Source organism: Marmota flaviventris, chromosome 19 (assembly GCF_047511675.1).
Source record: "Marmota flaviventris isolate mMarFla1 chromosome 19, mMarFla1.hap1, whole genome shotgun sequence".
NCBI classification, from domain to species: Eukaryota; Metazoa; Chordata; class Mammalia; order Rodentia; family Sciuridae; genus Marmota; species Marmota flaviventris.
The window spans coordinates 14,806,791-14,819,122 of NC_092516.1; the positions used below are offsets into that span (position 1 = coordinate 14,806,791).

At 32.8% G+C, this 12,332-nt stretch overlaps 1 protein-coding gene across 1 annotated transcript in view; it reads left to right on the top strand.

Moving 5' to 3' along the window:
- Positions 1-12,332, top strand: part of LOC114096940 (phospholipid-transporting ATPase ABCA3-like) — a 136,170-nt gene that overhangs the window by 92,743 nt on the left and 31,095 nt on the right. Inside the window, exons 21-22 of the mRNA XM_027940651.2 lie at positions 1,290-1,512; positions 11,942-12,103. Coding sequence (XP_027796452.2) covers positions 1,290-1,512; positions 11,942-12,103 — 385 coding nt within the window. The remainder of the gene's footprint in view (positions 1-1,289; positions 1,513-11,941; positions 12,104-12,332) is intronic.

Sequence of the window (12,332 nt, forward strand, 5' to 3'; positions counted from 1 at the left end):
ATAGTTTGTTTTATACAATTTCCTGTTTGAATGACCTGTTTTATCTTCCCATTCCTCCTTTTTCTACTAAGTGTTTGTTAAACATTATTTTCATGCTAGGTAAGTGCTTTACCACTGAGCCATATCCCATGACCAGGGTTTGTTATTTTGATATATGCACATAATGTGTAATGATCAAATTAGGGCAATTAGAATATGTATCACCTCAATCACTTACCATTTCTTTGTGCTGGGAACATTCAAAGACCTCTTCTACCTATTTTGAAATATTTAATAAAATTTTATTAACTATAGTCACCCTACTGTGCTCTCCACTTTCTATAGTAAATATCTAAATATTTTAAATATATCTATATCATTTCTGCTTGTGTATGTATTTCCACTTTTTCATTTTTCTTTTAATATTTAATTGTGATCTTTGGCATGCCTTCTAATTTTTTATTGTGAACCACACATTATAGCCCTTTCAACAACAGCAGAAAAAGCCTCGGTCATTTTTGTTTCCAAATGGTGATTGTATTTATTCCATTTCTCTGGAGACTGAAATCGTGCTGTGATAGAAACAAAGCATCCATAACCTTAGTACCCAAATAGTTTTAACTAAATTATAATGATTTCTTTGTTGCTTTTTCTACTCCTTTAAAAACATTTTAATAGTCCTTCTCATTTAATCCCAATATTTCTCAATGATTCTGCCACTTAATTATTCAATGCTAAAAATAGACAACCAAGGAACTTTTGTAGAAACTATAATTAACAACTAATAAGATGATAATTTCTGGAAATTTATTTCCCTCCCCCATCTCTACAGTTACTTTCTTTCCTTACATAGGTCCCCTCTAGCTTTGGCTTTCCCTGGGTGTTACTCAACTGAATGGCCAAGATGGGGAGAGTAGAAACAACAGGCAGAACCTAAGCATCAAGGGCAGTTACAGTGGGTCTCAGAATCTCAGTTTAAAGCTGCCAAAAGGGGAATCTTCTGATTTCAGCAAATATTGAGAGTGGGCTTATTGGGGGATTCGAGAAGAAAAAAAGAATGCACCCTGATCTTGTGTGAGTAGAACAAAATAAAATCTTTCCAAAAATAGAAAGGAGGAGCACAGTGGTTCTACTCACTGGTGAGCAAGCAGATCTTGCTGTTTTCATCAGCAAGATGATTTGATTGCAGAATAATACTGTGTCCTATTAAAAGAAGATTTTTTTTCCTTTGCTAAGTTTTCAGACTTGACTATTTTGGTATTACATAGTTTTCTTCACTTTGACTGTTATTTCTGTACTCTGTGTTTCAGGTGGTATTCATAATCACTAGATCGAATACATTGATCAAGAATGGGAACATAATGCACACAACATTCATCTTCATCCTGTTCGGCTGGTGTGTTATTCCCTTCACATACCTGTTAAGTTACTTGTATTCTAGTAGCACCGGTGCATACATTAAGCTCTTCGCACTCCATGAAACTTTAGGCTTTCTAGGTGTTGTTGTGGATCTCGTAATAACCATCATGGAAGGTAAGGGCTTCATACAATTTCCCTTTTTCAGAGGTTTCCTGTGAATAAACAAACATGAGTTTGACAAGAAGAACATTATAAAATTGTTTTGTTCTGGATTTCTGGGGAAAATATTTTTGTTAGTTATAAGGTAAAAAAAATTTATTGAGTGACATTAATATTATAACATTATATTTACTATAATGCAAAAAATCATGCAACTAATATTATCACTAAACTAATCCCCTGTTTTCAAGGCCTTGTTTGCTCAGGATATGTACATTCTTTCCATTTTCCTCCTTTGCTCATAAGTTTCAAGGATAGCTTCCTGGACTGACAACAACCACAAATAGGAATGTTTTAGAGTATAGGCAGCTGCTACTCCTTTGTCAAAGCACCCTATAAACATTAATTTGGCATATGTTAGTCAATCAACCACGCTTGGTCTTGCAGTCTTCTAATTCATTTCCTGACACTAGGCCTCAACCTTCCACCAATGAATTCCTTGAGTTACATGAAGACTACTTTAATACTGATTGCATGCCTTTTTATTAAACCCTATGAAAAAAAAATTGATCTCTGATTAGTAGACTAAAATATGCAAAAAGTCTTACTGCTCATTCTTTGAATTAATCACATTGCTATCAATTAGTCTGTATTAGTTTTTAATGCTGTTGTAACAAATAACCACACATTTAGCAGTTTGGGTTTTTTTTTAATTTTTAAAATTTATACAAATTTATTATCTTGAAAGTATGTAGATTAGAAGTTTGGGACAGATTTCACACGGCTAAAATCAAAATATCTGCAGGGATTCATCCCTTTCTTGAGGTCGTATGGGAGGATTTTGATGTGTTTTTGTTATTTATTTGACAGAACTCACCAGTAAATGCCTCAGGATCTAGAGTTCCCTTTGTGAGAGGTTTTGTTATTAATTATAGATTAAATTCCTTCAAGATATGTGGCTATTAAAATTTCTTATACCTTCCTGTGACACCATTGTGTGGTCTTTTTCTAAGAACAATTGCACTTTATCTACATTTTGAAACTATTGACATGAAGTTATTTATAATATTTCCTTATGATCCTTTAATGATCTTTTAAGGTCTCCTTTGGTCAGTTGTTTTTTTGTTTTTTTTTTTTTTTTTTTTTTTTTTTTTTTGCCACTGTGACCTAAAGACCTGACAAGAACAATTTTAGAGGAGGACCAGTTTATTTGGTGCTCATAGTTTCAGAGGTCTCAATCCATAGATGGCTGGCTCCATTGCTCAGGACCCAAGGTGAGGCCAAACATCTTGATGGAAGAATGTGGTGGAGGAAAGCAGCTTGGGACATGATACCAGGAAGCAGTGAGAGACAGAGAGAGAGACTTACAGACCAGGGACAAACCAAAGTACACCCCAGTGACCCACCTCCTTCAGCCCAACCCCATCTGCCTATAGTTACCACACAGTTCATCCCAATCAGAGAATTAATGCACTAAGTAGGTTAAAACTTTACTAAACCATCATTTCACCTTTAAAATTTCTTGCATTGTGTCACATTTGAGCTTTGAGGGGACACCTCATATCTAAAACATAACAAGGTTTTTTAAGGTACAGGCATTCTTAATATTACTGTCTTCTCTATTTTTTCCTTCTTCCTCTCCCTCTCCCATAATTTTGCCAGGATTTTTACCAGTTAATCTTTTCAAAGAGTGACCTTTGGACTTTGTTAATAGTCTCTATTTTTTGTTTCCTATTTTATGGATTTCTGTTCTTATATTTATTTTTCCTTCTTTCTGTATAGCTTGATTTAATTTTATCTATTTATTATGTCTGTATAAGGTGAAATATTACATAATTTAAAGTCTTTCTTCTTTGTGACACAAACATTTAAAGCTATAAAATTTATTCAAAATACTGTTCTATTTGCATCCCATAATTTTGATATGTTGTCTATTTATTATTATTCAACTAGAATTATTTCTCTAATTTCCCTTGTAATTCCTATTTTAACTCAGAGGTTATTTAGTGTATGTTTATCAAATATTTGATAACTGCCTATATTATCTAATATTTGATAACTGCCTATATAACTGCATATATAGGCAGTTATCAAATATTTGATAAATAGTTGCAATAAAAATTAAACTTAAAAATATTCTAGTCTTTTATAATGTAATTGTGCTCCAGGATATCCTCACCTCTCAATCATACTGTTCTGATGAAAAGAAAATGTCCATGTCTCAAGACAATCCTGTGTTCTAAAATCTCCTGAAATATTAGATATTGATTCAAGAGTATCCTCACAGAGTATCTAAGTGCTCTGATTCCATGTGTCTACAGGTCATATAAAATAGTTATATAATATATTTCAAGCCTTATCTCCCCAAGGAATTAGATATTCTCCAAGAAGTAATTCAAGGATGGTTGGTTTGAAATTATCTCTTTGCATTTTTATTAAGAAAAATACCACTGAGAGACCAGGATCTGTTAAGCAACAGTCTCAGAAAAGGGATCTGTGTGCACAATTTACAGAGCAGCAAAGATATAAAATAATATTTAACCACCATAAATTCAGTGCCCTGATGTTCAAAGCCTTCTTATATATTTGCTCAAAAATTGAATAGATTAATAGGTAATCTTTGAGCAGAAATAGGAGCATTTCTTCCTATAAATTTTTTAGAAATGTCATATTCAGAGAAAAGAGTCATCTAAATATCTAGATGGCTTCATGGAAGGATTTTCTAGACGCCATATTTATTTTTTTCTACTTTGAAATCTCTTCAGAATAAATGGAGATACTGGGAATAATTTGGCAGGATTTGTCCAGTTTAGTGTTCCTTAGCAAATTGCATTGAGAGTGTATAAGGAGGCCATAATCCTGGAGAAAGAAGACTTACCTTGGTTACTTCTAATTCTTAGATATCAGACATGATTTCTCATATCTCTGATTAGAGGATCTTTATCTATAACATGTGAATATTAGTACTATTTACTCACAAACTTGTGAAAATTAAATGGTTGAGATACATGAAAGAACTTTATAAGTTAAAAAACATAGGGCCAACACTTTAACATATTGGCACAGGCATTAACTTCCTGAAAAAGACTCTTAAAGCTCAAAAAATAAAGAAATGGTTTCAAATTAAAAGCTTCTTACAGCAAGAGAAATAAAAACATGAAGAGAGGGCCTTCAGAATTGTAGAAAATCTTTGCTAGCTACTTTTCTGATGAGACTAAGAACCACAATATATATAGAACTCAAAAAACATAATCATTAAATTCACAATTGAACTAAATAGATATCTCTCAAAAGAAGAAATGCAGATGGCCAACAAATGTATGAAAAAATGTTCAACATTCCAGCAATCAGGTAGGATGCAAATCAAAACTATGCCGACATTCCATGTCACTCCAGTTAGAATGGCAATCATAAAGAATAAAGATAATAGTAAATGCTGGTGAAGATGTGGGGGAAAAGGTACTTACATTGTTGTTGGGACTGCAAATTGATACAACCACAATGAAGGACAGTATGGAGATTTCTCAAAATAATAGGAATGGGTCCACCATATGACCCAGCTATACTATTCCTTGGCATTTAACCAAAAGAACTAAAAACAGCATATGATAGTGATAAAGGCATATCAATGTTTATAGCAGTGCAATTCATAATAGCCAAGTTATGGAACCAGTGCAGATGTCCCTCAATAGACAATTGGACAAAGAAAATGTGGTATATATATACACAGTGGAGTTGTACTCAACCATAAAGAATGAAATCATGATATTTTCTGGTAAATGGATGGAACTGGAAAACATTATGCTCAGGGAAATAGGACAGATGCAAAATTTCAAGGGTGGAATGTTTTCTCATATATATGGAAACTAGAGAGAAATATAAATTTTAAAAAGGGTAGAGTCTCATGAAAATAGAAGAGAGATTTGTGGAGTAGAGGAAACAGGGCTGACCAAAGGGAGGAAGAACAGAATGAAAGTAGCCTGTCATGTACATGTGTGAGTATATCACAGTGAATTCCATTTTTATGTATAACTACAATACGTCATTTTTAAAAAGTAGATTAAAAAGTTCTTAAAAATAAAAACAATAATATTAGAAAAATAGCAACATAGATAGCACTCTCCATCTGCATAAACATGAAGAAAATAAGCAGAAACTATCAGAACAATCTTTAGCTGAACTCTGCAGAATTGACAGAGTTTTGAAACAATCAAGTATTGCTGAACCAGAAAAAAAAGCAACTTAATGAAATAGGAAAGATCTATGGCATTATTACATGTCCTTGCTTTATCCCTTTGCCACCTTGGTGGCAGACTTGAAGACACAAACCATTCTCCAAGAACATAAACGTGTTCCTAGGTCCAGCAGAAATACAGCAGAGTTTCATCATAAATTTGCATGTAAGCCTGTATGGTCTTCCTCATCTATAGGACCAACATAAGTCCCTTTTCTCTGTTTTGCCTCGCTCAGAAAAACAGGGCAGGAGAAACAACAGGCACTGCTGAGAAACAATTTGCCTAAGGTCAGAGACAAAAGACAGGGAAAGGATCGTCAGGAAAATGGGGCATTCAGAAGCACCCATGGACATGAGATATTTCAGAGAGCCATATACATACCAGTTGACCAGAAATAAAAAAATGAGTAAATGATTATGAACAATTGTACATCAAAAGTTAGATAACTGAGATGAAATGAGCAAATTAATAGGTACACATAGATGATTTAAACCAATTCAATAAGAAATAGAAAATCTCAATAGACCTCTAGCAAGTAAAGATACAAAATGAGTAATCAAAAACCTCACAGAAAAGACCAGATAAATTTCCTACTGAATTATACTAAATATTTAAAGATGAAAAATTGTGCTCTGTATGTGTAATAAGAACTGTAATGCATTCCACTGTTGTGTATTTTAAAAAAAATAAAATCAATTAAATAAAAAAGGGACATTTAAAGTACAGGAAAAAAAGAAGAGTTAACATGAATCCTTCTCAAGTTCTAATAGCAGGGGGAAGAGTATTCCTTAACTCACTCTATGACACTAGCATCACTCTGAAAACAAAGCTAGATAAAGACATCGCAGGAAAAGAAAATAGAGACTAATGTCCTTTGTAATTATGTATAAAATCCTCAATAAAGTACTAGAAAATCAAGTACAACAGCAATTTGTAGGATTATGCCATAACCAGGAGGGATTTCTAGTAAATTTCAGATTATAAGATTAATACACTAAAATCAGTTTTGTAAAAAAGAAAGCAATTCCATTTGTCATAGCATCCAAAAGAAGTAAATACTTTAGAAAAATTCTAACCCAGGCTGGGGTTGTGACTCAGTGGTAGAGTACTTGTCTCACATGTGTGAGGCCCTGGGTTTGATCCTCAGCACCACATAGTTAAAAATCCATTGGCTACTAAAAAATATTTTAAAAAGAAAAATTCTAACCAAGGAAGTGAATAACTTGTACATTGAAAATTGCAAAGCACTACTGAAAGCAACTAAAGAGTACCTAATTAATAAATGGAAAGACATCCCATGTTTATGGATTGCATGACTTAAAAATGTTAAGGTACCAATACTAGTAAATTATCTACAGATTCAACACAATTCCTAGCAAAACACCAACAGCTTTTTTTTCCACAGAAATGTAAAAATCAGTTCTCAAAATTCATATGGAATTGCTATGGACCCTGAATTACCAAAACAATATAGTCGAAGAATGATAAAGTTCTCATACTTTCTGACTTCAAAACTGTGAATCTATAGAAATTAAAGTAGTATGGAGCATATATTATCAACTAATTTTCAACAAAGATGCCATGATCATTTAATGAGGAATGGATATTTTCAGAAAATGGTGCTAGGAAAATTGGCTCTCTGCATCTAAATAAAGTTGAACCCTATTTCACACAATATACAAAGGTTATCCCATCATATATTAATGATCTACATATAAGAGCTGAAACCATAAAACTGTTGGAAGAGAACAGACCTTGGATTTGGCAATGGGTTCTTAAACGTAAACAACAAAAGAAAAAGCAATCACCAAAAATTTAAGGAAAAAACTTTTGTGCATCAAATAAAGTAAAAAGATGGCAAATAGAATGAGATAAAAGATTTTCTATTCATATATATGATGATATAGTATCTAAAATATAATGAACTTTTATAACATAACAACAAAAAGCTATCCCAAATAAAGAATGTGAAAAGGGCTCTAAATAGACTTTTTCCCCAAGGAAGATGTACAAATGCTAAACAAGCACATGAAAAGATGCTCATATCATTAGTAGGTAGAACATAAAACTTAAAGCAAGAAAGAAGTAGCACACTTCATGTCAATTATGATAGGTATTATAGGGAAAAAACACAAATAACAAGTGTCATGAAGAATGAGAAGAAATGGATTCCTGAGCATTGTGGAAAAGAATGTGGTAGTTTTTCAACAGGTTAATGTAGAACTATCATATGACCCAGCAATCCAACTCCTAAGTATGCATCCCAAGATTTTAAAAGAAGGACTCAAAAAGACATTTGTACAAAATATAGTATGGGCAATAAATGGAACATTATTCAGCTATAAAAAGTAACCAATTTTATATGCCAATTACATCGTGGATGGACCTTGAAAATGTTATGCTAGGTGAAATTGGAGGGACCCAAAAATGCAAATATTATATGGTTCCACTTATATGAAATATCTAAAATAGGCAATCTCATATACACAGATATATAAAAGAGATTGCCATAGTCTAGGGATAGGGATACATGGGAGTTATTGTTTAATGGATACAGTTTCTGTTGGGGAGGATGAAAACATGTTGAATAAAGTTAGTGATGACAGTTATACAACATTGTAAATGTATTTAATGCCACTGAATTGTACTCTTACCAGTTGTTATAATGATAAATATTATGTGTATTTGACCAAAGTAAAAAGATACTTAAACAACTATAAACTAATGATTTTTATAGATACAATATGTTAGGTTAAGATAGTTTCCTTCATTTGTAAGTTTAATAAGCTTTATAATGAACAGGTGTTGAATTTTAAGAAGCACTTTTTCTTTTGAATTAGTGAAAGATAATCATTTGGTTTTTCTTCCTTATTTTAATGTGGGGATATTTACTAATTGTTTGTTAATGTTAAATTGTTTCTATAATAATCAAACATTTTTATTATCCCTTATCATGCCTTTCTAGATCCAAATTGTTAATATTTTATAAAGCAATTTTTTGTTAGTGCTCATGAACCTGATTGACCTGGAATTTCCCTCCTTTATAGTGTTCTTAGATTTTAGTATTATCATTATTTTGTTCTTGCACATGAAGTTATAAAGACATCTTTTTATATTAACTAGAAGATTTTTTATGATATGTACTATTGTTGTTAAAGATATCCATTTGAGTTTGTAGATATGCCAAAGATGCTATCATTTCTATGTTCAACATGGTCCCGGAAGTTGTAGTCACTATGACAAGCCAGAAAATATAAAGTGTAATATTAGAAAGAACAAATAAAGCTTATTATTTGTAGATGGTGCTATTGTATATACGTAAAATCTAAATTAAATGCAGATAACCTGTGAAAATTAATGAGTGAGTTTTGCAAAGTTATTGTATATAATTGAGATATAAAATAGACATTATTTGTAAAAGAATATTTAAGATAACCTAACAGTAATTTGCCATGACCAGCGCCACTAAACTCGCAGTATGTCAAAGGGCGATGGGGGATTAAAAACAAATACTCACATAGTATATTCACACCAATTTGTGTCTTCATGCATGTACTCTGGATAGTAATGATCATCACATTCCACCATCATTAATTACCCCATTGAATGAATATACTATGTATACAACCAGAGATATGAAAAATTGTGCTCTTTATATGTAATAAGAATTGTAATGCATTCTGCTGTCATATATAAATAAAAAATTACATTAAAAATAAATAAAAATCAAACTGAAAAAAAAAATACTCACATATGCAGATATGAAGATAAAGCTGGGATCAGGTGGAGTGCTGCTCTCTGATGGAGAAATCAGATCTAAAGAGTTATGCAAGCAATCTTTATTTATATATGTCTCATTATCAGATTAAAGACTATGCAAGCATTATTCTTTGTACTCAGGAAAGTTACAGAACTAGAAACATCTATGAGCTTTTCCACAATTGCAATGTACAATGTTAGGAGCTTTGTGTAGTGCTCAAGGAGGCCCATTGTTTAGTTACTGTTAAGTGAGCAGGCTCAGGAGTAGCAGAACTGTTGAAACATGTGGTTGTCTAGCATGAGAATTCCTCTATCTCTGTGAGCTGTGTGCCTGAGATCAAGGTTGAAGCTGATAAGACTCTTACATAGAGCCTTCTCCGGCAGGACATTACCATTGCAGATAGGCACCCTGTGCCCTTGCAAGGAAACTTTCCCAGACACCAGGTTTGCCACAACCATAACGTCATCAGAGACCCCCTCAGTCACTGTTCCCCCATTCTCTGTCACTGCTCTCTACAGTAATTCTAACAATCATGTGCAATATTTGTGTAACCCAAGGCTAGAAAATGCCATCATTTGTAAAGGCAGAGGACCCACTATAACAGTTATAAGTTGTAGACATTTTTTTTAAATCTAAAGATACTTCAAATGAAGAAATGTAGGCAGAGGGGCTGGGGTTGTGGCTCAGTGGTAGAGCACTTGCCTAGAATGCATGAAGCACTGGGTTCAATCCCTGGGGTACCACGTACAAAATAAGCAAATAAAATAGAGGTATTGTGTCCATCTGTAAAAAAAAAAAAGAAAATAAAAGAAAGAAAGAAAAAGAAAAAGAAAAGTAGACAGAAACTGGAAAGTGTCACACTTGGAATGAAAAAGCAAAATGCGAGTTTCCCTTGTCAATGGCTTTAATCCTGAGCACAGACCACAGTTTGAAGTTATAGTGTGACTAAAACTATAATGAAACTTGTGATCTTTTTTTTTTTTATTGGTTGTTCAAAACATTACAAAGCTCATGACATATCATCTTCCATACATTTGATTCAAGTGGGTTATGAACTCCCATTTTTTACCCCAAATACAAGTTGCAGAATCACATGGGTTACACATCCACATTTTTACATAATACCATAGATCTTAGGTTGAGAAATCAGAAGACACATTTTGAGACCACAGCAACTTGAAAGTGAAAGAAGGAAGCAAACCACAAAATGGCACTCCACATTCTCCATATATGATATGCTCAGCCCTCTATCTGATCCCTGAATACATGAGTGCAAGGTATTCTACTTATTGGTCAGTATTTAGCCAAAAGAAGAAACCTGCTGTAATGGAGGATAAATATTTAATGAATATTATCCATGTTTTTATAACACATTGTATCCCTGCCTCACTCCCAACCATATGATAGTAGCTTTCAGCACTTTGTCAACTAAGGAATCATATTACTCCTCTTTATCTGGAAGATTTTCCTCTGCTCCTTGGAGGTAAGAGGATGTTTAAATGCCTTCCAGAGAGAGACTAGATAAACATTATCCTGTTGTTATTTGGGGCATCTATTTAAGTGGACAATCAGTATTCCATATTATTTCTATCTGTCAAATTATATGTATCTACACCAATTATTACCCTCTTTGCACCAGACTTGGATGACTTTACCACTTAGAGAATTTACATGGTAGGTAGAAACTTCTCTTTCTTTGTCATCTGTCATCCTCACTCATTGGCCACATTTCTTATGTCAGAAAGTCTTATGAATAGTCTTTTTACTCAGAGTTATTGATTTATCTTTATTCCCAATGATCTGAATTCAGTCTTCAGTGACAATTCAGAACCTTAGTACTTAACTATGTTTCATGTTTCCTCATGTATATCCATCAACTATTATATATCTTTAATAGAGAAACCTCTATTAACTTTGTTTCTTTGACAATATATCTCCTTTCAACTGATAAAATATTCCTTATATTTTCCCTACCATTGAGTTCTAGGATAAATTTCTCATCACAACTTGCTTCTTTATTGAACACATAGGATAGAAATAAGAGAAATTATCAATATTAATTTCCTGTTCACATCAGATGACAGGAAAACAGATTATAATGGACATCAACTTTTTCCTAAAAGGATTTTCCAGAATTGCAATTATCAATGCAAACTATGTTTTGAAGATATCAAAGGTAGTATAATTCCCAGCAAGCAACTGGAGTTTTTGTGAAAACAGTATTATGGCTTTATAATTTCTCAGTTTAATTTGACCAACTTAGGGAGATATTATTTTCCTGGGAGAGTTCATTTATTTATTTATTTATTTGTTTATTTATTTATGTGCTGGGGATCAAACCCAGGGCCTTGTACATACAAGGCAAGCACTCTACCAATTGAGCTATATCCCTAGCCCAACAGTTCATTTTAGATGGAACATGCTAATGTTATCTTCTTTTTAATTAAAGGCTATAAAGCTGCCAGGAAAAATGTCGTACTTAAAATGTTGACACTGATACCTATGTATAACTTTGGGATGAGCATCCTAAAATTTTATGATCTTGAAGAGACAAAGAAATTGTGTGCCTCCTTACCAGAAATGGCTAACACCCCAAGATGTAGTAAAGAAAGTGAGTATCTGTTACTTCCCAAGTCTCATCAGAGTTATTAGTAACAACTTATGCAGTGTAAATAACTCTTCTTACATTATTGTGAATTTTTTCATTAACATATCAAGTTATGTGATGTAATCATCATTTTGAGGGAAATAAAAACCTTGCACAAATATAAATAACTTGCGCTATTACACAAAAATTTGTACAAGATCGAGCTAAGATTCAAAAAATGTTTAAATGTAAA